General features: G+C 44.5%; 1 protein-coding gene across 1 annotated transcript in view; it reads left to right on the forward strand.

Moving 5' to 3' along the window:
* The window catches only part of LOC130874443 (sodium/potassium-transporting ATPase subunit alpha-4), a 35,697-nt gene that overhangs the window by 8,489 nt on the left and 153 nt on the right, over nt 1–27,055 (forward strand). Inside the window, exons 7-21 of the mRNA XM_057769789.1 lie at nt 3,091–3,359; nt 4,709–4,910; nt 5,186–5,295; nt 5,491–5,625; nt 9,470–9,659; nt 9,772–9,944; nt 13,711–13,847; nt 14,232–14,382; nt 14,613–14,781; nt 16,258–16,412; nt 16,542–16,665; nt 18,000–18,145; nt 22,211–22,341; nt 22,450–22,551; nt 26,719–26,810. Coding sequence (XP_057625772.1) covers nt 3,091–3,359; nt 4,709–4,910; nt 5,186–5,295; nt 5,491–5,625; nt 9,470–9,659; nt 9,772–9,944; nt 13,711–13,847; nt 14,232–14,382; nt 14,613–14,781; nt 16,258–16,412; nt 16,542–16,665; nt 18,000–18,145; nt 22,211–22,341; nt 22,450–22,551; nt 26,719–26,810 — 2,286 coding nt within the window. The remainder of the gene's footprint in view (nt 1–3,090; nt 3,360–4,708; nt 4,911–5,185; nt 5,296–5,490; nt 5,626–9,469; nt 9,660–9,771; nt 9,945–13,710; nt 13,848–14,231; nt 14,383–14,612; nt 14,782–16,257; nt 16,413–16,541; nt 16,666–17,999; nt 18,146–22,210; nt 22,342–22,449; nt 22,552–26,718; nt 26,811–27,055) is intronic.

Here is a 27,055-nt window from a genome sequence, read left to right on the forward strand (position 1 = left end):
ATTACTGGATTTCTGCTGCTCCATTTTAGGAGGGAAATTTTCTGAGATTTATGTTTCTGAAGTAGGTTTTTTTCATTCACTAAGCATATGCCACTGATAGTTAGGGAAGAGTGAGTGAGAACATTCCAGTCGAGAAACAAGGGTCTATCTGGGTAAAAGGGAGTTTATTTCATAGACAAAAAGAACCCAAAATGTAGCCAAAAGGGTGGAACTAGCTAGATTAAGCTAAGAAATTTTGTTTTTTGAAACATTTCAGGCTTCACAATGCCTGACTATCCTGGAACTCGCTCTGTAGACCAGATTGGCCTTGAACTCACAGAGATTCACCTGCCTCAGCCTCCTGAGTGCTGAAGTTAAAAGAAGTGTGCACGCCCATATCAGCCAAACTAAGGAATGTTTGTGCAACTTGCTCAGTAATTTTCCTTAGACTAGCTCCCTTCCCCCTTTAACCTTTGCCCTAGACTAATTTACAAATTAGTTATATAAATACCACTCTAGCCTTGTCTCCAGCTGTCATTGCTTGACCTTGACGGGCAGTGGCACAAATGCCTCTCTGTGTTCCCAAGTGTGTAGGGAGCCTGCGCTCTTTCTCTGATGACATATGGAAAGCATATGAGGGAAGAGTCTGGCCTAGGATACAGGATACCTGTCCTTGTTGGTCGTCTTCTAGTTGGATGCTAACCAACTCTTGTCTCTAGACACATAGAGACCATTTATTATATTTCATCTTTTCAAGCTAAATCATCCTACAAAATAGATTAAGATGACATCATAGCCACCCACACCTACCCTATCAACAATATGAAATCCTTTCGGTATCTTTCAGTCATTTTAGTATTTTCAAAAAGGTTCAGAACACTTCTGTCAACCAGTTCAAAGATTGTCTATGGGGTGCTTTATACTGTGACCCTTTACAGGATCTCTTTCCTCATAATACTAGCCTGCCCCAGCTGAGAACTCTCCTCCTGGACTCTAGATAGATGATAGATAGATAGATAGATAGATAGATAGATAGATAGATAGATCCATAGATATATATATCCATATAGATAGATGAGAGAGAGAAAGAAAGAGAGAGAGAGAGATTTTATGTACATGTCCCAATGTATTCAGGAGCCCAAGGAGGTCAGAGGAAGTGATCCCCTTGAACTGCAGTTATATATAGATTGCTGTGAGCCATCATATAGGTCTAGGCACCAAGGCCAGGTTCTCTGCAAGAGCAGGAAATCCTCTTCAGCACTGAGCCATCTCTCTGGCCCCTTGCTCCTGGACTGTTTCTGAAGGTGGTTCTAGAACTGGAGACCCCAAGCTGCTCCCTGCCCCTGTGGATGAGGGAGCTGCTCCTACTGAGCCACACATATCATTTTATATTGGTCCTTCAGGAAATCGTTTAGTCAACTGAAGGTGAGAACAAAGTTGGAAGCCTAGCCTACCACATAGCCAACCTTGTTCTGGACTCTTTTGGACATTAATTATATTATATACTCAATTAATTACATTTAATTGCACAATTTTTAGGTACTTTGTTTCCTCCTGTCTTCTTCCTCCTATTCTTCCTCCTCCTTCCTCTTCCTTCTCTCCTCCTTTCCCTTCCTCCTCCTCTTTCTTCCTTAGACAAAGTCTCAGCCTGTAGCCCACACTGGCCTTGAACTCTGAGCAATCCTCTACCCCAGCCTTTCAAATGCTGGATTTCTAGGTGTACCCTACATCATCTGGGATGTGCGTCATCCCACTTTAAGTATAAGGAAGCCTGAGTTCCCTAGAGCATAGTCCTTTGTCTCAGGAAAAAGAGAGAGTTGTTTACGAAGTTGATGTTTCTGCCTTTTTCTATGAGTTTCTTGATAATTCTATGACTTGAGTGGTGGAAATTACAGGCACTGTGGCAAAGCAGGAAGGGTGGTTTTAAATAACCTTGTTTCAAGCTTGTAGGTGAATGTCCTGTACCACGCGTGGGTAAAGTCAACCACGAGGTCCAAGCTGCCCTTGTAGGTAGAGAGCAGAGCTGGGGGGGGGGGGCTGTGATGGCCTGTGCTACCCAGCAGAGGTCAGACTAGCTCTAGCCAGAAAAGCAGGGAGGGGGCTCTTCAGGCAGAGTTTCTCAACTACCAATACTGAGGACTAGAGAGCTCTTTGCTGTGAGTAGAGAGGGGGGCTGAACTGTGCCCTGTAGGATACTTAGCAGGCCTTGGCTTCCCCCCTTGCTACTTCTGTCTACATAGAATCCTGTGTCCTACTGGAGGGATTCCCTATCAGTTCCCCAAAACTCAGTCCAATTTTGACAGTTAACTGCCTCAAAATAGCATCAGATGAGGGCTCGATCCCATGGGACTCTTCTTGCTTCAGACTCTAATCCAAAGTAATAGGTTGTCATCCATATTTCTGGCAGATTGACTATGCACTGGGATTCCCATGACTTCTTCCTTGAGGCTCACAGACCTCAGGGAAGCACTCGGCCTACATTTCCCATCTCTTACATTTAATAGGATGCAAGTGAATACCCAGAAGGGAAGCATGCGTAGGGAATGGTATGTGGGCTTCTGTATGTTCTCTGGGTGGCACTTTTGGGTCCTCTCTGAGGATGCCACCCTCCAGGCACCTCCATGTGTTGCCAGTCTGGAAGTTCTTCAAACCCAATTGTCTTGGCTTTTTAATGGGTGTTTTATTATATAGACATGACTGGTTATAACACTTGCCATTGGTAATCAACTCAACCTTTAGCCTCACTCTTCTCAGAAGTTGAACTGTAGAGCTGAAAGTCCACCATGTAACTACATGGTTGACTCCCAGGCAACTCCCTCTTCCTGTGGCTAGCCAAGAACCCACCAAAAGCTGCCTCATTAAAACACAAGTTTCTCGGGGCCGGGCGGTGGTGGTGCACGCCTTTAATCCCAGCAGAGGCAGGCGGATCTCTGTGAGTTCGAGACCAGCCTGGTCTACAAGAGCTAGTTCCAGGACAGGCTCCAAAGCCACAGAGAAACCCTGTCTCGAAAAACCAAAAAAAAAAAAAAAAAGAAAGAAAACACAAGTTTCTCTTACCACCTAGGTAAGTTTCCCATGGTATGGTATCACAGCTTCTCCCTTCATCCACAGGAACAGCCCGGGGTATTGTGATCGCTACAGGAGACTCCACAGTCATGGGCCGAATTGCTTCTCTGACATCTGGCTTGGGGATAGGCCAGACCCCCATTGCTGTTGAAATCGAACACTTCATCCATCTGATCACAGCTGTCGCCATCTTCCTTGGCATCACATTTTTTTCACTCTCGCTTATCTTGGGCTACGGCTGGCTGGATGCTGTCATCTTCTTGATTGGCATCATTGTGGCCAATGTGCCGGAAGGGCTGCTGGCCACTGTCACTGTGAGTCAACAAGATGTGGGGGGGGGTGGCCTCTGGGCAGACAAGTAACCCCAGGGGAATGAAATCACTCGTATGGATTTGGCTGTTGTTGAACATCTTAAGTGTGGGCAGTTAGCTCCCAACATTACACTGACTTCCTCTACCCTCACCTCTTTCTCCTCAGTGAAAGAGGAAGCAAGGCACAAGAGAGAAAAAGTGCATTCTGTTCTGGAGCTGTTAAACTCAGCCAAACCACTTCAGATCTCTGGGCCTCAAGTATTCAATACTTGAAAAATATTCACAGTTTTTAGAGAAAGATTAATTTGAAATTACAGACTCCTAGTGCAAAGGACTTCAAGGCCATTTAAAGTGAACCTTTGAGGCAACACCGAATGTCCTCTATAAAGATCCGTGGAGGGTAATTGTGTGGTTTTCTCTGGGAATGGAGAACATAGCTCCTCTTTGTCTTTGCCTAGTTTGCTCTTGGATCACTTCGTTAAATTTCACTGTGTTGAGCAGGAATATGATTCCCTATTTCATCCTAGTTTTCCCAACCAAAATAAGTTGATTCTCCGTCTCCGACGTTCCAGTCCCCACCCCGTTGGATGTAGTCACCATGCCCCCTCAGATTCTCTAGGTAACCTTGTCCTTAACCATTCTTCCTGTGAGAAGGTATTAGCTCTCTGTCACACTAACAGCTTGTTTGGGGTATGCTCTAACTTCTCAATATTCTTTTTAAAATAGAAATAAGAATAACATTTAGGGTGTGTAAAACATTGGGACTAGTGATTGATTGCAATTCCATAATTGGAATTCTATACTTACACATCCACAACACAATAATTTGCTAGTTTTTAAAAGAACCTTGCATTCGATTTATGATTAACAGACACTTTCTGATTTAAGTGATTTCTCAAGGACTTTTCAGTACTGTGACATTGCTTCCCAATGTCATCTTTCCCTCCTGCCAAATTTTTCTGGAACTACTGGCAACATGCCCAGGTTCATACACAGCACTGTATGCCATAATAAAGCCTTACCTCTCTGTGTGGTCCTTGGAGAGACTGGATCTGAGAGAGAGGAGGCAGCCCAGGATGAAGAAGAGGATACTAGATAGAGGTCTAAACGCCTTCTGGGGAAGGGCTTTGTGCTCTGTGACAGCCATGCTGGTGAAGGAAGGCCCTGAAACTCTTGCCAGAAAGTACACATCGAAATCGCTCCCTCAGTGTTGTTTATGATGATCACAGGTGGGGTTTCTAAAGACTGGTCAAGGATAAAAGGGAAATAAAAAAAGACCGAATTTCCAAAGCAAATGACGTGAATAGTCCTCCCCCCCATCAATCCATTCTTGCCTCTTTTGGTGACTTTAGGTGTGCCTGACCCTGACCGCCAAGCGCATGGCCCGCAAGAACTGTCTGGTGAAGAACCTGGAGGCAGTGGAGACCCTCGGCTCCACTTCCACCATCTGCTCGGACAAGACTGGCACCCTCACCCAGAACCGTATGACAGTGGCCCACTTGTGGTTTGATAAGACTGTGTATGAGGCTGACACCAGTGAGGAACAAACTACCGGTGACTAGCGGCCTGGGTAGCCTAGAGAAGGAGGATTTGGGCTGGGATCCTTAGGAGAATGGCAAACAGGAGACAGATAGAATCTGGTGATGGGAGGAGGTGGTACTTGGTTGTTAAAGAGAATATGAATAACCTTGAGTTTCCGTGTTTGTTGACCCTTCAACTCAATAAGTAGCTGGAGATGACCTTGAACCTCCTAATCCCCTACCTCTCCCTGCAAGTGTAATTAATCCCTTGTATTAAATTCTGTTTGTTAACACTTCCTTCCTACCTAGGGAAAACATTTCCCAAGTCCTCGGACACCTGGTTTCACCTGGCTCGAATCGCTGGCCTCTGTAACCGGGCTGACTTTAGGCCTCATCAGGAATCTGTCCCCATAGCTAAGGTATCAAATGAAAAGAGGGTACCTCAGTGATGAGTATATATCTGCCCCTCTTCCCAAAAAGTCTGCTTCTCTGCCCACCCTCGGTGATTTTCTACACCCCTTTCCCTCCCCATTCCATGCCTCTCCTTGAGACCACAGGCAAATCCTATGCCCAGATGGTGTATCCCTGGGGCTCATCCAAATCCTTCCTTGCAGCGGGTAACAACAGGGGATGCTTCTGAGTCAGCGCTCCTAAAATTCATTGAACAGTCCTACAGCCCTGTGAATGAAATGAGACAGAAAAACCCCAAGGTGGCAGAGATCCCCTTTAATTCTACCAACAAGTACCAGGTACAGAACCCAGAAAGGTAGGAGAATGGCGGGCGGGGTGTGGGGGACAGAATGGATTCGCAATAGGGAAGCTATGCTTTGGCTTCCGGCTGTACTTCTGAGCAGGGCAGTAGCTCTGGAGAACCAGCAGGCCAACTAGGAGGAACGCTCACCTCCAGGGAAGTGGCAGTGCAAACGGGAGAACTGGGTGATAAAGGAATCGTTTCTAGCGGAATTTTCACCCCCGCCACCCGCAACAAAACATGTCTTAAAAAGCTCACTAAGGCCTGGCCGTGGCACATGCCTTTAATTCCAGCACTCAGGAGGAATCTCTGTGAGTTCGAGGTCAGCTTGGTGTACAGAGCAAGTTCCAAGTTTGCTGAGACGGAAGCAGTCAAGGTTGGCTGGTGGGAACCACAAACAACTATTAGCCTATGCCAGTGTCTGCTATGTAGACAAAAGTCTGTCTACAAGCCATTCTGTTTCCTTAGCCATCAAATAGCCCTTTTCCCTCCATAAAGTTCTGGTGCGGCCATCAGTGAGGCAGTCAGGGGTCACTAGTAGTACAATGTGTCATATTTTTTCTTTTCTTTTTTTTTTTTTTTGGTTTTTTTTTTTTTTTTTTTTTTTTTTTTGGTTTTTCGAGACAGGGTTTCTCTGTAGCTTTGGAGCCTGTCCTGGAACTAGCTCTGTAGACCAGGCTGGTCTCGAACTCACAGAGATCCGCCTGCCTCTGCCTCCCGAGTGCTGGGATTAAAGGATATTTTTTATTTTCTAAAGGCATTGATTTATTATCCAGGGAGGAAAGGAAAAGGCTGAGTAATGCCCAGTGGCACAAACAATGAAATCCCGAGAGGCTATGCATGGTGATTCATGCCTATATGCTCAGCATGGAGGAGGGGGCTGAGGCAGGAGTGTTACCCTGAGTGCAAGGGAAGCTTGACTTATAGTATGAGACCCTGTCTAAAAAAGAAGAAGAAAGGAGGAGGAGGAGAAGGAAGAAGAAAAGTCAAAATAACCCATGGTGGTAACAAGAATGCGAGCCTAATCTGAAGACAGGATTTCAGTAGAAAGTAGGAAACAGTGAGCAGCCTCTCCATGGCTGGAGGCAGACCAGGCCAGTTCATTCAAGCATTTCAATTCCTTGTATTTCCATGAAGACCAGACATTTGAGTGTATGAAATAAGACTCTTAAGTCAGTTTTGCTTTTATGTCTTCAGACATAACAACACAATCACAGTCCATATAGATTTCTTAATACTCGATTACTATGAATTTCTGATGGAACCCTAAGAGACAAGTAGATCCATACCTTCTGTCTAAACTTGTCTCAGTCACTTTAATAAAACAGATCTCCCAGATCTGCAAATAAACTACAAACCTTAGTCCCATTTTTTTTTCCTGACACTTGGTGGCCTTGCTAGCCAGACAGGAATTTTGTGGCTTGGCAGAGTACGAGTAAAGCCTTTGGATGAATTAGGTACCTCTCCCTCTATGTGGTTAAAAATAAAAGTCGGACATATTCATGACATTGTTGGGATGTCCAACAAGCAACCATGTTCCCCAAAATTACTGTATGAGTGTTTCTGAGCTACTGAATAGCATTCAAGTGGCAGAACTGGTCTCTGTGGTACATGTGTGTGACAGGCCAATCCGCTGGACTCAGCTCCAGCAGACACTAGCTCTGGCAGACTTAGTGAACTGCTATAATTAGCTTGCTCCAAGGGCAAAGACTCCAGTCTTTGAAAGGAATGTGTCTTCCTTAGCCTGTCTGTCGTTTGCAGAGCTTGGTCTCCTACCATCTCTGAAATGGAAATCAAATACATTCTAGTCTGAGCATTTCTGATTTCTCTCTCCATCTTCTTTATCTGTAATCTTATGAAACATTTATATTTTTGGTCAGATACGATGGTATATGCCTTTAATCCCAGCACTCAAGAGGCAGGAGCATGAGGATCTCTCTAAATTCCAGCCTGGTCTACATAAATTCCATGCCAGCCAGGGCTACATAGTGAGATCCTGCCAAACAAACAAACAACATGTTTCTTTTTTTGTTGCTTTTCTTTTCTTTTTCTTTTTGAGGCTATGTCTCTCTACATAGTGTGACACTCATTATATAGACCAGGCTGCCTTGAACTCACAGAGATCTACCTATCTCTGCCTCCCGAGTGCTGGGATTAAAAGTATATGCCACCACATCCAGCCAAAATACTTATTTTGGGGTGTGTATGTGTGTGTGTAATGGATTCTGTGTGGCCAGAAGACGATCTGTGGGAACTGGTCCATCCCTTCCACTGTCAGTCCAGGAATCAAATTCAGGTCTTCAGGTTTGACCGCAAGCATCTTTATTTGTAGAGCAATCTTGTAAGCCCCTATCTATAATCTTCTATCCAGTTTTATTCCCCGTGACCAGGTTAGTGGGTCAGAAGATCTTGTGCTCACCTGAGCCTTTTATTCATTCAGCAAAGATTCATTGAGCACCGAGATGACTGAGCTTTGTTAATCTTACAGTTTCCTCCTTTAAACAAGGTTTTCCCTTTTAACCACTTAACCATATCTTTTTTTTTTTTAAAGATTTTATTTATTATGTATACAATACAGTGTGCTGCCTCCATGTATGACTGCATGCCAGAAGAGGGTACCAGATCTCATTGTAGATGGTTGTGAGCCACCATGTGGTTGCTGGGAATTGAACTCAGGACCTCTATAAGAACAGTCAGCGTCCTTAACCTCTGAGCCATCTCTCCAGCTCCCACTTAACCATATCTTGAACGCACTAATCATTCTCTAACCAATCAATCGTAGTCACATTTTATGCACCAGTGGCTCACCCCACTCGACATCCGGGAAGTGCTGTCTGGCCTCCTCGGTGTTCCCACAGTTCCTCTCAATTTGCTGATTCAGTCTCCAACAGGGGCCATAGCAGGCAGTTCCTATAAGTTAAAAGAGGAACTCTACGGGGGGTGCCTGGAGGCAACCGCTAAACACAAGCCACCTGACTGCTCCCTCTGGTGTGTGGTCTCTGCAGATTTGTGTCACGAATGTATACCTTCCCCTCCACCATCAGGCATCCAGTCAGTAGGCAGTCTTCCTTGGGGGCAACTCCAGCTTATAGAAGAATGGCTATGGATAATTTATTTTGTCTGTGTTTCAGTCTCAAAGTTTTGGGTTGTTTGCTTGCTTGCTTGCTTTTGTTTTACAACTCTCTCCTTAAAAACAGACAGACAAACAATAAAGGGGACTGGAGAGATGGCTCAGTGGTTAAGAACATTGACTGCTCTTCCAGAGAACCCAGGTTCAATTCCCAACACCCACATGACAGCTCACAACTGTCTGTAATCCAGCTCCAAGTGATTTTACACCCTCGCTCTCTCCTACACACACACGCGCAGGCAAAACACCAATGCACATAAAATAAAAATGTCATTTAAAAGAAGAAACCCAATAAAGTAGGCAAGTTGCTTTCACTATCTATGAAAGGAACTAAGGTTTCTCAGGCTTGACTGAACTTAGCTGAGCTCATAAAGTAGATAAGACACGATTCTGGCTTGAGAACAAACTGGTCTTCGAACTCACTTGAACCATCCAATCAGCAAGGAATCAGGGAGAAAGGAGAGTACCTGCTATGTCTTCAGAGAATTCCTGAGCAGATACTAGGTTCCAGTGCAATGGATGGCACTGGGCTCTGCTTGAGTCTGATTTGTCCTGATTGAGGGTGGGAGGTGGATATGAAGCAGGCTGTCAGAGTCTTACTTAATCTTAAAAAACTTCCCTCCGGATTTTTGCCCCATGCTCCCCCTCCCCTCCTATGCCCCCCCCCCCCCCCCCGCCACCTGGCTCTTTCACTACATTTCCCCCTCCCTAGATGTCCATCCACCTTCTGGAAGATGACTCCCAAGCCCACGTGCTGCTGATGAAGGGTGCTCCCGAGAGGATCTTGGATTTTTGCACCAGTTTCATGCTGAATGGGCAGGAGTACCCCATGGATGAGGAAATGAAGACAGACTTCCAAAATGCCTACTTAGAACTGGGAGGTCTGGGAGAGCGCGTGCTGGGTGAGGAGTTATGGGGGGTTGGCTTTGAAAAAAAAGCCATCAAAGTAACCGTTTGTGGGTGTGTGGCAGGAGACAGCGTGGGAATGACTGCTGGGCCCTTCTCTCTCTCCAGGGTTCTGCTTCTTGAACTTGCCTAGCAACTTCTCTAAGGGATTCCAGTTCAATACAGATGAAATAAATTTTCCCATGGAAAATCTGTGTTTCACGGGCCTCATATCCATGATTGACCCGCCTCGAACTGCTGTGCCTGATGCTGTGGGCAAGTGTCGAAGCGCAGGGATTAAGGTAAATTCCTGCCCTCCCCAAGAGCCCCTCACCCATCACAAGTTGGAGCAGGTAGTAGAAAGCTTGGTCCAGAGTAGGTGCCAAATAACCTTGGTTCGACTGATTTCGGCCTCCTTGAGTCTATGGCGTCTACTCTTAGGAGATGCCTAATAGGATGTTTTCCCCAGAAGCCTGTCTCTCATGGATAGTTCGAATCACCAAGGAAGCGTGAAAACTCTAAGCTGAACCCCATACTTCCCAGGATGGCTCTCAGACATCAGTACTTAAAAGTTTCTGGAAATTCTATTGAGCACACAGTTTGAAACCACTGTCAAGCAGTGCTTCTTAGCCCAGTTTGGGAATTCTCTCTCTTTCTCCCTCTCCCTCTCCTTCTCTCCCTCTCCCTCTCCTCACCCCACCCCCATCTCCTCCTATCTTGATTCAGTAGATCTAGGCCCCTGGAGGTTGCACATTTTGAACAAGCTCCTACTGCTGCCCTACAGAGGAGCTAGGGAGCTGGTATTGGGATGAACGGTAACACTGTGAGGGTAAGGTGCCTGGCGGCTGGAGCAGGCCATAGTGAGGATGAGTCATAGAGCGAGCTGGGGACCTGACGTGCAGTGAACAGCTGCAAACCTGATCCTTAAAGAAAACCGAAACTAAAAGTGGAACTCCACTATCGCAAACCCAGAAGTGGAAAGTCTCTGGTGAGGTGGATCTTGGCTGTCATAGGAAGGCAGCAATGGAATTTCCCCATTTCTGAGACTCTGTCTATTCATGTTTCTAGGTGTCAAAGGCTCATATCATTGTCTTTAAAATGTTGACTGAATGACTGTATGTGTGTGTGTGTGCATAGGTGAGGGAACACACATGTCATGATGCACATGGGTAGTTCAGAGAAAAATCTTTAGAAGTCAATTCTTCCCATCTTGGGTGCTTCAGGATTTGAACTCAGGTTGTCAGGCTCGTACAGCAAGTGCTTGTATCCGCTAAGTCAATACACTGGCCCAAGACTCACATCTTGCTGCTCAGACCTTATATTCTGAATCAGCTGCATCCTCTAGATGTGGGAAGAACTGGATAGAGCAGAGGCTTTGGAGGCACTTTGGGGGAGGAGGTCTCTCAGCTGGAGAGACCTTCTCTTCCATTAGACCTGCGACTGTTGGCAATTTGTCTAAGAGTCGTCCTGAACAATGCTTAGTTAAATAGTGGTTCCCTGCAGTGGAACTAAAGAAACGATGGGGAAAATTAGGTTGCATCAATTTTTTAATCACCACCTTACAAAACTGCCGAGGCAGTAAATTCTTTGAGGAGATGGCATTATTACAAAACATCACCATACAATAACCAATGTTAATGTTTCCCCAAAGTGCTGTAAGATACCCTCCCATATTGTGGAAGGAAGCATTCATCTGAGTTTTCTGAGCTTAGAGGTAGACTATTAGAATAAGGAATAACATTCTGACTATAGCCAGCAATTTATCTCACCTGGGGATTTGTGGATCTCTTTGGTAAGAAGAGAGCCACAAGTGTGCCAACAGGTGGGGAGGCCCAAATAGAGAGTAGAGAAGTAATACGCATCAGGATGCCCAACAATCAGGATGCCACCACAGCCTGAGAGGACTCGTAGGACTGACCATGAGCTAGGAGGCTCAATGCTGTCTGAACAGCTCCTGTTTCTAGGTCTCACTACAGTTGTGTACCTCCGTCTGCACTCTAGCCCGATGGGAAGTTAGCAGGCTCAGTGAGGAGTTGTGAATCATTCCCTCTCCTGGTAGGGAAGTATAAGACAGAAGGATGGCAACATCTCTCAAAATGTACAAAATGTAATAGACACGTAGGAGTCTGTTCTGAAGCAAACCCTTCCTGAGCCACCATCCCCCCACCAAGTGGTGGTGACACAGAGCTGATGACTGTCACAGACTACTGAATAAAAGAAACCAAATAATTGGTGCATGACCCCCAAAGCCTTTTACAGGGAAAATGATTGGAGGACTAAGCAGGCAGCTGTATGCCCGTGACTTTGAAATAGATGTGATTTTAAAAAATTAAAAAATAATACCATTATATTAATAATCATTAATACTTCCGTAGAATGGAGATACTTGGTACATTATAACCCTCGTTCCCTCTACAAAAAAGTCAGGCTTTGAGAGCTGCCCAAGGAATTTAGTTTCCTTACCAGCATTTGAAAGCTTTCTTCAGATGATCTAGTCTGGGGGAAGATGGTAGAAGGGAGCATAGGGTAGCTGGTACAATGGTGTGGAAACATCAGAGGTATAGGCAGCACCAACATGTTGGGAATTAAATTCTTCCGGAACCTGATGAATTCCAAAAGCAGTTGGATCCCCTTCTCTTCAAAGGGAGCTATTTTTTTTTTTTTTTTTTTTTTTTTTTTGTAGAACTGCACTCCAATTGTATGAGTGTATCTCATATATGAGTGCATGGGGGCTTAGTAAAATTGTGTCCAAGGAACTCACTCTTGAAAGAGCATTGTATTTTTATTTCTCTGACGTGGCTGAAGCCACTAGATAACAGTCTATAGAATGGTCCAACACGGTGAGACATTAGGAATGTATGAGGAGGACAGCATGCCTTGGGAAGCAGGTCCTAGGCCACTATTGATGAGCCACTGGAAGACTTACATTACAGTGTAACCCAGAATCACATGGCGAAGGGCTCGGCCACATGTAGACAGTCCTTTTGTAGGTCCGTCTTAGATCCTCGCCATCATGCAGCCCACAGGCCAAGCTCCTGATGATCCACTGTTGCACAACGAGGCTGAACAATCAACATTAGGGCTTGGTACACCAGCTCAGTGCGGTCTCCCCAAGTCCTTGGTAATTACAGCCTAGCTAACTCTGCTGTCTTCTTCCATCAAGTCAGGGGTGGTGCTAGCTTTTCAGAATGATGGGGGTTTGGGAAACCCTATAGTTGATTCTTCGAGGAAAACCACTGCCGTGCATATTCCCATGCCTTGAAAGCATATTGACCTTTTTGTTCCTGGGAGCAGTGATTTCTTTGTTTTTGCTTTGTCAATGTTTTGCTTCTCCCTCCCAATCAGAGTTTGGAAAATTATATGGAGGCCTAGAGGGCAGCTCAGGTTCTTGAGGAGGAGCTCCCGGGGAGCCACCATCCATCCCTTCATTTCTCATCCTGGAATTTCTTTGTTGATGGCTTGTTAAGTGCAGGCCATCGTAGAGGCGCAGAGTGCCTGCCCATGTCACCCTCACAAAGCTCTCAGGCCAGTGGGAAAGAGAGAGCACACAGAGAGAAGTGTCAAGCAGTAGCACACAGGAGGAACAGTATGCTATGAAAGTGTAGGACACAAGAACCTCATCTTTGGGTAGGAATGGGACACGGCTAGCTTCCAAGTAGAAAGTGTAGGACCAGGCAAGGCGACGGGTAGAGTGAGGGTCTGTGTGCACAGAGCCTTGGTGAAGTTTCGCTAAGCAACAGATTATTCCAAACATTCCTTTTCTTTGGTATGTGCTTCTGTGTTGTGGCTTAAAGTTGCAAACAGCTTCTGGAACAATTGGATGGAATTCTGAACTCTGCAGTATTTCCAAGTCACTGACTTCTTCCTGGGAAGTAGAGAACCTGAAGGATCTGTGTCATATCAGCTGACATCCCTGCCTCCTTCCAAGGACTGATAGCACAGTAGCATAGCTCTTGGCCGGCATGAGTTGTGCTTGGAACTCAGCTACTGAATGGGTTATTACTTAGGGGATAATGGATCCAGATCTTGTCTAAAACATTCTCCTTTTTTTTCCTCCTCCCCACCCAGGTAATCATGGTAACAGGAGATCATCCCATCACTGCCAAAGCTATTGCCAAAAGTGTGGGCATCATTTCAGAAGCCAACGAGACAGCAGAGGACATGGCTGCTCGACTTAATGTCCCTGTCAGCCAAATCAATACCAAGTGAGACCCCAACAGAACTCAGAGTTGACATGTCCCCCTCTATCCTCAACCTGTTCCATCAAAAACCACTTCCTAAAGTTCTGGAGTCTCCTTCAGCAAGTAGGATTGTGATATATACACTCTGCCAAAATATATATAACAGAGAAGTGACTTAGATGATTCAGTCACTGCATTTTCAGAGGAGACAGAAAAAGAAATAGAGCCAAAGGGAGAGTGGTTGACAAGGGCACAAGGATGGGATGAGTCAATTTGAGGACACTTCACACTGAGAACAAAAAGACTGGGCGGGAAGGAAACCAGATCTTAAGGGTTCCGCAGAGAACACTGGAACCTGAGGTGAGTCCCCAGCACTCTGATCTAGCCTTTGGAAACTCCTCCCCATAGGTCTGTTAAAGCCATTGTAGTGCACGGCTCAGAACTTAAGGACATGAACTCAGACCAGCTGGACCAAATCCTCAAGTCCTACAAGGAGATAGTGTTTGCTCGGACCTCTCCTCAGCAGAAGCTCATCATCGTAGAGGGATGTCAGAGAATGGTAAGGGAGTCAAGGCACCCCCGGGAGCCTGGCAGAGTCCAGCCACAAACCCAGCCAGGGAACAGGTGGGCTGGGTAGAAGGGTCCTGGAGAGAATTGGATGCTGAGCCTCAATGATGGCTTAATCAAACAAGTATTAAGAAATGAGATGCTGGGATCAAACTGCTATTTGGGACTGATCCTGCCTGCATCTAACACATATTCTTTTCACTCTTGTCTGGACTTCACCAGGGAGCCATTGTGGCAGTGACTGGTGACGGGGTGAACGACTCCCCCGCGCTGAAGAAGGCTGACATCGGCATTGCCATGGGTATCACTGGCTCTGATGTCTCTAAGCAGGCAGCTGACATGATCCTTCTGGATGATAACTTTGCCTCCATCGTGACAGGCGTGGAGGAGGGTGAGGAGGCAGGGTACCTAATAGTGGGACTCCATCCTTGGAATGGGGCTTAGTGCACATTACCTTCATTGCCTTTGGTCACCATCCAACTTCCTAATCCTGTATGGACCGCAAAAAAATTACAAATCTTGAAAAGTCCATTTATCTTGGGCTGGAGGAACACGGCTCTGTTAGTGGACTGCTTAGCTTGCATGCATAAAGCCCTGGCTTTAGATCCCAGCACCACCAAATGCCCATTACCCCAGCCCTCTGAAGATGGAGGCAGGAGGAGCATGGCTTGAAGGTTATCCTTGGCTACAAAGCAATTCCGAGGCCTGCCTGTGTGACATGAAAGAACCCATATTTAAAAAAAAAAAAAAAAGAAAAGAAAAAAGATTCAGCTAATCCTTAAGGGTGTTCTTTTTAAAGACAAAGTTGGAAGGTTTCCAGATTTGCCAGGGAGACCTAGACTCTGGCATAGCACCGTTCTTTCTTTATGGTCTCATGGGAATTCAAGTGTATCCACTGCAAGTTTTTAAAGGTAGCTATACCCTGGGAAACTCAATGCTTCAGTCTTCGGCAGGGACCCCTAGGAACTTGTTGCCTGAATTACAAGGACATGTTAAGACCAATTGGAGAGTATCTGCAAATTAACAGCATGAACCCAATTACCCTCTTTCCACAGAATTCTAAAGAGAATGCCCATTGAAACAGAAGAACCCCATAGGCCCCGTGCCAGGCTCCCTCATTTCCGTCTAAAGCTGTCGTACTAAGACACAGTAATCTATTTTACTGAAATCTAGTGTGAATCTGACAGTATTTTAAATCTATTTAATTCAATAAATTTTTTTTTTCTGAGCACCATTTACAAGATACTATCGCGATACAGGAGACAAAAGACAGAAATTCCTGCCTGCATACAATTTGCTCTGTAGTGAGGAGAGACAGACAACAAACAAGGCAAATTCCATAGTATGTTAAAGCAATGGGAAAAAAATAAAGCATGGGACTCAGGGAAGGGTGACAGGCTTTAGAAGGGTAGCTAAGAAAGGACTTAGCAATCTTGCAAAGCAGGAGAAGTTGCACTGAGAGATGTAAGGGGAGAGCAAGGTCACAAGTTAAGTAAGGCAGAAAATCAGATTCAAACCCAAGCCTATACTAAGCTCAGGTTCTTTCCACTCAGTCGTAATCTTGCAAAGTCTTTAATCCTGGCATTCTCAGACACCTCCAGGATTAACTCTACCCAACCCTGCTAATTTTCAGAGATCAGGTAACACTAGCCATGTTGAATCCAAGGGCCAAGAGTACAAAGTCAAGCCATGGCTTTGCTTGATGGTCACACAATTTACAGACAAAACATGGGCCCGCCCACAAGGTCTTGGACTTGCCAATATTTTCATGGACCACTCCTTCCTAGTAGTCTTGCTGGCCAGGAGCTGCCTTATCGGAGGTGTGTCCTCTGGTTGCTTTTCACAGAAGTTTGGCCATCTTCCCCAGGTCGCCTCATCTTTGATAACCTGAAGAAATCCATCGCATACACCCTGACCAGCAACATTCCTGAGATCACCCCCTTCCTGCTGTTCATCATCTTAAGTATACCCTTGCCTCTGGGTACCATTACCATTCTTTGCATCGACCTGGGCACTGACATGGTGGGCACCGGCTCTCACTCTGGGAACTCCTAAGATAGGTCAAAGTAGGGAAAAATTTGTCGTAAGAGGGGACGAAGCTAGACTGTCTCTGTGTACCTGTACCTGTCATTCCTACCCTGCACCCTCCAGGTCCCTGCAATCTCCTTGGCTTATGAGACACCTGAAAGTGACATCATGAAGAGGCTTCCACGGAACCCCAAAACTGACAATCTTGTGAACCACCGGCTCATTGGCATGGCCTATGGGCAGATCGGTGAGCCCAGAGAAGTGAGGGGTGGAGGGGAGGAGAGGGTTGCCTTGACTGGCCATTTAGATACCTCTGTTTAGAAGTCAGGAAGATAGTTTCTCAACAACCAATTGCTTAGCCCTGGAACCACAAAGATCTGTCCATAAAGACCACTGATAAAGAAAAACCTACATAAAATGATAGCGTTACACCTTTTCACATGCTAAGCAAAAAGTAAAGATGTAGTGTGCTACAGGAGCACACAGCAGTTAGCTCATCAGCTTTGAAGTGACAGAGGTTTTAGGGAGGAGACAACTTAAAACAGAAGATAAGGTTTGGACTAGTTAAGTAGGTAGGAAAGTATGCTGAGCCAGCAGAGGAGGGAAGTTCACAAGGTGTGGTTAGTGATGGGCAAATTCTTTTAGTGATGTTTAGTCTTGATCAGGAAGTAATGGAAAATAAGGTTGTAGATATTAACACTGGGACCAACCTTGAAAAACTTGTAAGAACCATATAAGGTCTCTGTCCTTTACCAGCTCAGTGTGATGGAGTGTTTCAGAGAGTAAGGTAGAGATGGATAGGGAAGAGATTAGAGACAGAAGAAGCCATTCAGGGAAGGAAATGTGTCTGAACAGCAGTGGCATAGAAGTCAGACCCGCTGGAAACCTGAGTCACTGCTTGCTTGCCTCTAGGGCCCAGAAGACAATTGAGTCACGTGCTTTGATTTTCCCACTTAGGACAACAGTTCAGAACCGGAAGGAGCTATGACCACAAGAACCTGTGTGCAAAGCTCTGTAACTAACAGGCAAATGTTACTATCGTAGCGATCGCTGATGCTCAGCCAGCACTCAGTAGAGAGAAAGAACGAAGTGATACTATAGTCCTTTTTAGTTTTAAAATTATTTGATTCAAGGGCTGGAGAGATGGCACAGTGGTCAAGAGCACATCCTGTCTTGCAGTGAACCCAAGTTCGATTCGCAGCTCCCATTACCTGTAACTCCAGCTCTAGGGGATCTGAAGCCCTCTTCTGACCTCTGTCAGCACCTTGAATATCCCCTCCCCCGACCATACACACAGTGAAAACTATATGTGCGTCAAAGATGATCCTAGCTGGACCAAAACAAGACTGAAACCCAGCAGGGCAAACTCTAAATCCTAGAGCTCCATGTTTGGTGTCAGAGGGGGCTTAAGGTGGCTCTACTCTGCTGACTTGGAGTTTAGAAACCAATGTCAGGGTTTGGAACCAAGTCTCTCAGAGATGGCCAGCTCAGATCACTGATGACAGGAACCTTCATCACTAACCCAGCTAGTAGCAAGGACCAGCCCACCGCTCTCTCTTCCACTATGGCTGTCACTCACAGGGATGATACAGGCGCTGGCTGGATTCTTCACCTATTTTGTGATCCTGTCTGAGAACGGGTTTAAGCCTTGGGATCTGCTGGGTATCCGTCTGTACTGGGATGATGCAAGCGTCAATGACCTGGAAGACAGCTTTGGACAGCAGTGGGTAAGCAGAAACGGCAGGGTCTAAGAGCAGCTAGACAGACTGAGGAAGACACCTAATAGTATAACCCCAGCACTTGGGAAGCTGAGGTAGGAGGAGTACCACAAATGGAAAGTCAGCCTGGGAACATAGCAAGTTCAAGGTTAGCCTAGGCTATATGCTTGAGTCCTTGTCCCAAAAAAATGTGTGCTCAAATCTTAGTTGTTGAAAATATATCTCTTACACACTTGTGGCTTCTGCTGTTGGAACCCCACGAGCCATCAGAAGTCCATGATGATGAACTTCTAATGATCCAGCAGCCAGTGGTACCCAAAGTCCCTCCTGTTCACCAGACCAATATCTCCCCAACCCTCAACTCAAGCTCTTGTTAGTTTTACACCCTATACCTTCCCTGTGGCCAAGATGTGGCATGATACTTATTTATAATAGATTAAATTTAATTAAAAATAATTTTACATGACAAGAATTTGTCTTACACACTGAAGACTTGTGAAGGTAGCAAGTGGCGGCTGTAGCAGCAGCTGAGAACGCACACCTCGAATCACAAGCTGGAGGCCAAGAATTCACTGGGGGATGACAGGAGGAACTTCAAAACCCACCCCCAGCAACAAGGCCATACCTTCCCAAAGAGTTCTATCAACTGAAGACCAAGTATCCAAACATGAGTCTATGGGGACCATTATCATTCAAATCTCCACATTCCACTTCCTGGGCTCCATAGGTTCCTGGCCATATGATAAGGCAAAATGTTTTTAGTCCACCTTCAAAAGTCCCCAGTAGTCTTTCACAGTCTCAACACTGCTTTAAAGTCCAAAATTTCTTCTGAGATTCAAGCAATCTAACTGTAAACCCCTGTAAAATCAAAAAGCAAATTACATACATTGAACATACAATGGCACAGAATACACATTATTAGTCCAAAAGTAAGGAAATCAGTACATAGTGAAGAAGTACTGAATCAAGATTGAAACCCAACAGGAAAAACCCTAGATCCTACAGCTCTGGGTCTGGGTCAGCGGGCTTAGATGACTCTACCTATCCAGCATTGCTGCCTGCAACTCACTTCTCATTCTTGGATTGGTTCTGCTCCCTGTCTGCAGCAATCCTTGGCAGACATCTTATGGCTCTGGCATTTCCAACCTCTCAAGGATGCTTCTCTGATGCTTCCCTTACCTGTGGGGTCTTGCCCTGAGGGCACCCATCCCTTTATGCCAAGGTAGATCAGGTCTCTCCTTAGTCTCCTTATTGCTTTCAGCACACTGGGGGCAACATTAAACATCCTGATATGCTTTTTCTCCTCAAGCTGTACACTTGGTATTTCCTTTTTGCCACACTTCCTCTTTTTTATTGTTGGCTTACATAATAGTGATTACTAATAACCTTGTGACAGAGTCAGTGTTAGGCCATCTTGAAATCTCTTCTGCCAAAGAAATTAGTCCGTTACTTTCAAATTTAGCTGTAGGTAAGTTCTTAGGATGAGGGCAGAAAACAGCCATATTCCTTGCCAAGATAGCACAAAAATCATCTCTAGTCCAATGCCTAATAATATTCTCCTCTCAAACTTCTTCTTCTTCTTCCTCCTTCTTTTCCTCCTCCTCCTTCTTCTTCTTGTTTTTTGAGGCAGGGTTTCTCTGTAGTTTTTTGGGAGCCTGTCCTGGAACTAGCTCTTGTAGACCAGGCTGACCTCAAACTCACAGAGATCTGCCTGCCTCTGCCTCCTGAGTGCTGGGATTAAAGGTGTGTGCCACCACTGCCTGGCACTCTCAAACCTCTTGAGCTAGGCCTCCACAATCAACATAGATCTTGTACTTAGCTCTTACTACTGTCTTCAAAACTCCTACTAGATTGGCCCATTAAGCTCTGCTTATAACATTCAACTACTTTTCCAGATCAAAGTACCAAAGTCTTCCATATTCCTCCAAGAAAACTACATGGGCAGGTCTACCACAGCATTACCCTACTCCTGGTACCAATTTTTGTTTTAATTACATTTCTTTTCTTTATTTTTTACATTTATTTTATTTTATGTGTTTGTGTTGTGTATGTGACCCATGGAGATCAGAAGAGGTCCTTGTATACCTTGGATTAGATTTAAGTGTGGCTGTGAACCATCATATGGATGCTGGGAACCAAACCTGGCTCCTCTGCAAGAGCAACAATTGCTCTTAACCACTGAGCCATCTCTTTAGCCCCTTAGCTACTCTTCTATTGCTATGATTAAACACCATGACCAAGGAAACTTATAGAAGGAAAAGTTTCTTCTAGGCTTATAGTTCCAGAGGGTTAGAGTTCGAGATGGCAAAGCAGAAAGCTCTCCACCCAGAAAGCACACACTTACAGTTAAAGTAACAGTTCATTATCTTCTAAGAAACTTTCATTAATCTCACTTATCACAACCTATACCAGAAACTGACCTAGCCCCTGGGGATATGATAGTAAACTAAAATAGTCATGAGTTTCTTTCTGGGTAGACTAGGATGACCTCTAACACATCTACATGTCTCTTGCTTCTTCCTCGTAAATGCTGGGATTAAAGGTATGCACTACATCCAGCCTATAAACCGTGGTTCTTACTGAGCTTACTCTAGTTAGGGGAGGAGAGGGTGTGTGTGTGTGTGGTTATGTGTATGCCCATGAGTGTGTGCGTGCATAAAACATATCAAGTTAACAGATTTAAATTAAGTACAAGAAATACTAGGAAATATTGAAATTGATATACTAGAATGAGTTGGAAGGATAAACATGGAAGATAAAGATGCTTGAAATTTAAATTGCAGAAAACTGTAGGTATGGAAAGGATTTAGGATAATATCTAAAGCTTAACTCTTAAGAACAAGCTGCCCAGTTAGAGTGTGAAAGGCAACAGAATTAGAGGGGATAAAAAAAAAATTGGAAGCCATGGTAATGGAAGATTATTCATAAATATGAATATTTAAATCTCAAAAAATGAGGACAAGAGGAGAAGTAGAGTATCAGTGAGTCAGATGCTAAACTCTGAGCAATGACAGGGACCGTCACAGACAGAGAAGCGCTCATTGGGACGCAAATATGCTGGCTGCTCTTGGCCTATGTTCCGCTTTTGGCTCATCAAATATTTGTTTGTTTGGATTTTTGTTTGTTTGTTTGAGACAATGTTTCATTATGCAGACCAGGCTGGCTTTGAATATGGAAATCAGCCTGCCTCTACTTCCCCAATGTTGTTATGTTTAATGTTTAAGTTGTGTACCACCATACCCAGAAAATTTTTGAACCTTTGTTTTCTAACCATATAAGCTTTTTTATTTCTATCCAAGTACAACTTTGGCACATCCCAAGTGGTTTCACAGTTACTATGCTAATATTTTGCAAACTCACCTATTAATTTCTTATATATACTTAGAAACATGTTTTGTTTTTAAGCCTAGACTCTTTTCTCCAACTTTCTGCCCCGAGTCTAATTTAGAGGCACCTCTTCTGTGTTCCTACAATGCCCTTGGCTTCTCTGTTATAACTATTGTATTGGCATTGTTAGTAATTTTATGCCTCCTACTAGATTCTAAGTCCCTTATGTACAAAATACAAATGAAAGAACCATGAAATGAATAAGAGAGTTGCCTCCTGTCTGCCATCCAATGGGGTTGGTTGCTAAGCCAGCACGCTCCAATTGAGCTACGGCCCCAGTCTTCTGTCTTCCACTCTTTTGGGACATTCCTCCCTGCTCTGTCTTCATACTGCCCTCTGGATCTCCCTTCCCTATGACCTCTGGATTCTGCTGGCCTAAGTTCACTTTCTTTTAATAATAGTCCTAACTTAGTGAATTTAGTACTTACTGAGGCATGCTACACAACATTCAATAGGCGAAGTACGAGGAAGGGACACAAAGAACTTTCAGCCATGTAAGGAAAATACAAAAATATTAAATGCAGTATAGAAAGTGCTAAGAAAGCTAATGTACACCATGCTAGAAGATTCCAGGCAAAGCAAAGCTCAGACTCTGGGTTCTGAAAGGTGAGAAAGGTAAGAAATTCTTGGGTATATCTAAACTCCTTTCTGACCCAGATAGCACTTTTCTGCCCACCCTACCTCCAGACCTATGAGCAGCGGAAGGTGGTGGAGTACACATGCCAAACGGCCTTCTTCATCAGCATTGTGGTTGTGCAGTGGGCTGACCTCATCATCTGCAAGACCCGCCGCAATTCGCTCTTCAAACAGGGCATGAAGTGAGCGTCCCCCAGTAGCCGCCAACCCTCCCAGGCTCAAACACCCCGTTCCCTTGCCTTTTCTTCCTACATCTTACATCTATCATACTCGTCAATCTTTCTTCCCAGAAACAAAGTCCTATTGTTTGGAATCTTTGAGGAGACATTCCTGGCAGCTGTCCTGTCCTACACTCCAGGCATGGATGTGGCCCTGAGAATGTACCCTCTCAGGTGAGTAAAGGAAGAGATGCCAACACTGGGGAACAGTTGGGAGGAAGTGGGAGGAAATGTGTGTTTGAATGGGACAATCACCAGGTAGGGGACTGCCCAGACCAGTGGAGCTACACTCGGTGAGTCGGAGATTCTTTCACATCTATGACTTTTATCTGGAGTAGTATTAGAGACTATGCCAAATGATTACATGCCATTGGGCTTGCAAATTCAGCAGAATTAGCAGTGTTTAACCGAGGGTAATTTTATGATGTCATCTGATAGAATTGGATGAAGATACATATTTCTTAGTCCTAATACAATAGTCTCATTTACCAGGTGGAGTGGTGCATACCTGTAGTCCTAGGAAGTAGAATCAGGAACATTATTGTAAACAGAGACTGCTTGTTTCTTTCCTGGCTGCCCAGACCCGAATAATCACACGGAGACTATATTAATTACATCACTCCTCGGCCAATGACTCAGGTGTATTTCTAGCTAGCTCTTACATCTTGAATTAACCCATTTCTATTAATCTGTGTATCACCGTGAGGCTGTGGCTGACCAGTAAGATTCCAGCCATCTTTCCTTCAGCAGCTACATGGTGTCTCCTTGACTTTGCCTATCCTCTCTTTCAATCTCTGTTCAGATTTCCCACCTGGTTTTACTCTGCTAAGCCATTGGTCAAAACAGCTTTATTCATTAACCAATAAAAGCAACACATATACAGAAGGACCATCCCATGTCACTTGGTTACATAGTAAGTTTGAGGCCAACCTGGGATAGAAACCCTGCCTCAAAACAAAGAGCCAAATTTATGGTTATCTTAACTAATCTTTTTTTTTTCATACAAGTCTGTTTTAATGTGATAATGTTTTGGTATATGAGATTATTAGTTTTAATAATATATTTGTTTTAATATATGAAAATGAGCATACTGAAATTCTTAGTGTCTGGTTCCCTGTCTTAGTCAACTCTCAGGTTGTTATTATGTTTTGAATTAACATTAATATATGCTTATGAATGTTCAAGACAGGGTCTCATGCTTATGTACCCAGGCTGGCTTTGCACTTGCTGTGTAGCAGAGAATGCCCTTGAACTCCTGATCGTCCTTACCTCAGTCTCCCAGGGGTTACAGGTGTGTGCCACTGTGCTTGGTTTTAATTGGTAATGCTAAAAATACAGAGAAACTGTGGGATGTAACTCAGTGATGGCGTGCTTGCCTAGCACCTGCAAAGCCCGGGTTTCTATCCCTAGCATTGAAGATATAAATCTAAAACTTACCAAGGAAAACATCGAAGTGCCTTCCCCCTTGCCACCATGTCACCTGCACAGGCAGCCTATCAGAATAACTTAGTGCATATTCTTCCAATTCGTCTCTCATATTTTCAGCAGTTTTGCTCACCTGCTCATCCCTTGCAGTGTTACACACTGCTTCCTACAATATAGGTGCTCAACTACTATTTAATGATGGGACTGGCCTTAGTCCTTGACAATCCTAAGATTGAAACTCAACTCTGTTTATTTTGTGACTTTGAGAAAATAGGTAGCTCTTCTGAGCCTCAGCCACAGCACACACCTGGCAGGACTCTCTACGTAGATTAGTGGCAGAGCACAGGCATAACATTGGCGAGACCCTAGACTTGTGCTCCAGCATTGGGGAAAGTAATAGAATCTGGCAGCGTGTTGAGAATTACATGTAGAACTTAGTTTTAAGCACTGAACATATTCGGCTCATGGAGGAGATTTTAATAGTAGCTTTGATTTTGTTGCTGCTGATGTCAGTAACAAATGAAAGTGAGCCCTATTGTTCTCTGTATGCACCTTGGCCAAGCACATAGCACCTAAAATTATTTTGTGTGCTCCTCCATCTCTTTTCTCTCTGGACTCCATGAGATAAAAAGCCATGGTGTGATTTTTGTTTGTTTGTTTGTTTGTTTGTTTCCCTGATACCTTACGCAGATTCAGGGTGTACATATAAATGTTGTTCAATGATTGAAAAGGTGTCTGCACATTAGCATTTATATTTGTGGTGTGTGTAGCAGATGAACCCCGACCTAAGTCTTCACGGTCCAATATGGTAGCCACTGTCCCTATGTGACTCCTGAGCTCTTTTTTTTTTTTTTTTTTTTCGAGACAGGGTTTCTCCGTAGCTTTTGGTTCCTGTCCTGGAACTAGCTCTTGTAGACCAGACTGGCCTCGAACTCACAGAGATCCACCTGCCTCTGCCTCCCGAGTGCTGGGATTAAAGGCGTGCGCCACCACCGCCCGGCACTCCTGAGCTCTTGAATATGACTAAGGAGCATGAAAATATGTATTTGTAATTTTAACTTGCCTAAAGTGAAAAACTAAAGCAACACTAAATATGTCTGTAAACACAGTATGGGCTACATAGAGCAGCACTATAATCCGCAGTCTGAGCAATGGAGGAGATTGAGGCTGAAGAATCATGAATTTGAGGCCACCCTGGCAACATAAGACCACATTTCAAAAAAAAAAATTAAAGGAAGAAAAGGAAAAGAAAAAATTATTTTATTTTTTGGACTGTATTTCCTTTTAGTCACTGAAAATTTCATATCCCAAACCTGGACATGGTGTATGACTGTGATCCTAGCACTTGAAAGTTGGAGCCAGGGGGCTGGAGAGATGGCTCAGTGGTTAAAAGCTCTGCCTGTTCTTCCAAAGGTCCTGAGTTCAATTCCCAGCAACCACATGGTGGTTGAGATTTGGTGCCTCTCTGGCCTGCAGGGATACATGCAGGCAGAGCACTGTATACATAATAAATAAAAATTTAAAAATAAGATAACTTTAAAAAAAAGATGAAGCCAGAAGGATCAGGAGTTTAGGATTGTGCTTAGCTACACAGCAAGTTCAAGGCAAGTCTGGATGATGAGATCCTGCAAAGAGGGTGGGAAAGAATATTTAGTAGCTGAGTTAAGAAAGGTGAGCAGTACATGATATACACTAGATTTCCAAGATTTAGTATTAAAATAAAAATGTATACTCTCATTAGTAGTGTTTCTATTGATTGGCATGGGGGTCTATGCCTGCTTCTCAGCACTGAAAGGCTGAGAGGCAGGAGAATCACACGTTCGAAGGCAACTTGAGTCATATAGAAAAACTGGGTCTTAAAACAAAACACAACAAAATAATGTTTATATATTGATTATACACATGTTGAAATTGTATTTTGGATATATTGAGTTAAATAAAATTAAAATTTCTTATGTTTTATCTTAATGCAGACACTAGAAAACTTTAAATTTCACATGTGGTTTGCATTATCTTTTTCTCTTTCTTTTTGTCCTTTGTCTCTGTGTGTCCGCCTGTGTGTGCATATGATGTGTGTCCCTATATGAGTGCAGGTGCATGTGTACCATGGTATACATGAGGAGGTCAGAGGTCAACTTCTGGTATCAGTCTTCACCTCTCACCTTGTTAGAGATGAGAGTCTCTCTGTTCTTCACTGATGCATGCACTGGACTAACTGATCTACCTGAGTCTGCAGCTTCTTCTGCCTCTGGCTCCCATGCCCCATTAGGGGATTACAGAGGCTTGTGTGACTGCATCTGGGTTTTGCTTGAGTTCTAGGGATCTGAACACAGGTAACCAGGCTTTTGCCACAAGCACTTCATCTACTGAGTCACTATCTCCATCCATCTCTCCACCCTTGCATTGTATTTCTGTTGAACAGTGCTGTTGATTTATGTATGGTTCTCTATCACTCAAGGGTATAAAATTCCTTGGGTCCATCTTCCTGGTCCCTAATTATAGAAGAGACTCAAAGAGGTTAAAAAAAAAGTGCTTATTTGGCAATATGGGAGTACATATAGACACACATAAATAAGTGTATATATTCCCTTCCATAACTGCAAAACTTAGACTATGCAGAAAAGCAGCAGGGGAAAGGAGAGACTCAGCAGCTCATGAAAGTCAGTTAACAACCTCTTTAAATGCTGCATTTAACTCTGGACATGACATTTATCGTATTGCCACTGGCATTCTAGATTTGTCTTGTGTCTTTTCTCTTCCGCGGCACTCAGGTTCTGACCTCCTCAGAGGGAGTATCTACTGGATCTCAGTTCACCTCCTCAACCCTAGCGCTCAACTCAGTCTCCAATGTTCCCATGCACCATTGCTTTGACCCCTGTATCTTCAGCCACACTAACCAACTCTCGCTCTCTGCAGGATAAACTGGTGGTTCTGCGCCCTTCCCTACAGTGTTCTCATCTTCATCTATGATGAAATCAGAAAACTCATCATCCGTAGACGGCCTGGTGGTAAGGCTGTCCTGGACCTTGCTCTAGAGTGGTCACCAACACTCTAGCAAGTTTTCCCATCCCATCTGGCTTCCCCAGACCCACTGACTCACTGTCTGTCCTTTTCTCTTCCTGGACCCCTGTCCTCTACTCCTGAATCTCCATGTTCCCTCCAATGCTCGGGGGCCCTGTTCCACGTGGCAGGCTTTCCACCTGACCCTTCTCCGCTCTTCCGCGGAGCTCCCCTGCAGACTCTCGTGGTTACT

This window comes from Chionomys nivalis, chromosome 5 (assembly GCF_950005125.1).
Source record: "Chionomys nivalis chromosome 5, mChiNiv1.1, whole genome shotgun sequence".
Lineage (NCBI taxonomy): Eukaryota > Metazoa > Chordata > Mammalia > Rodentia > Cricetidae > Chionomys > Chionomys nivalis.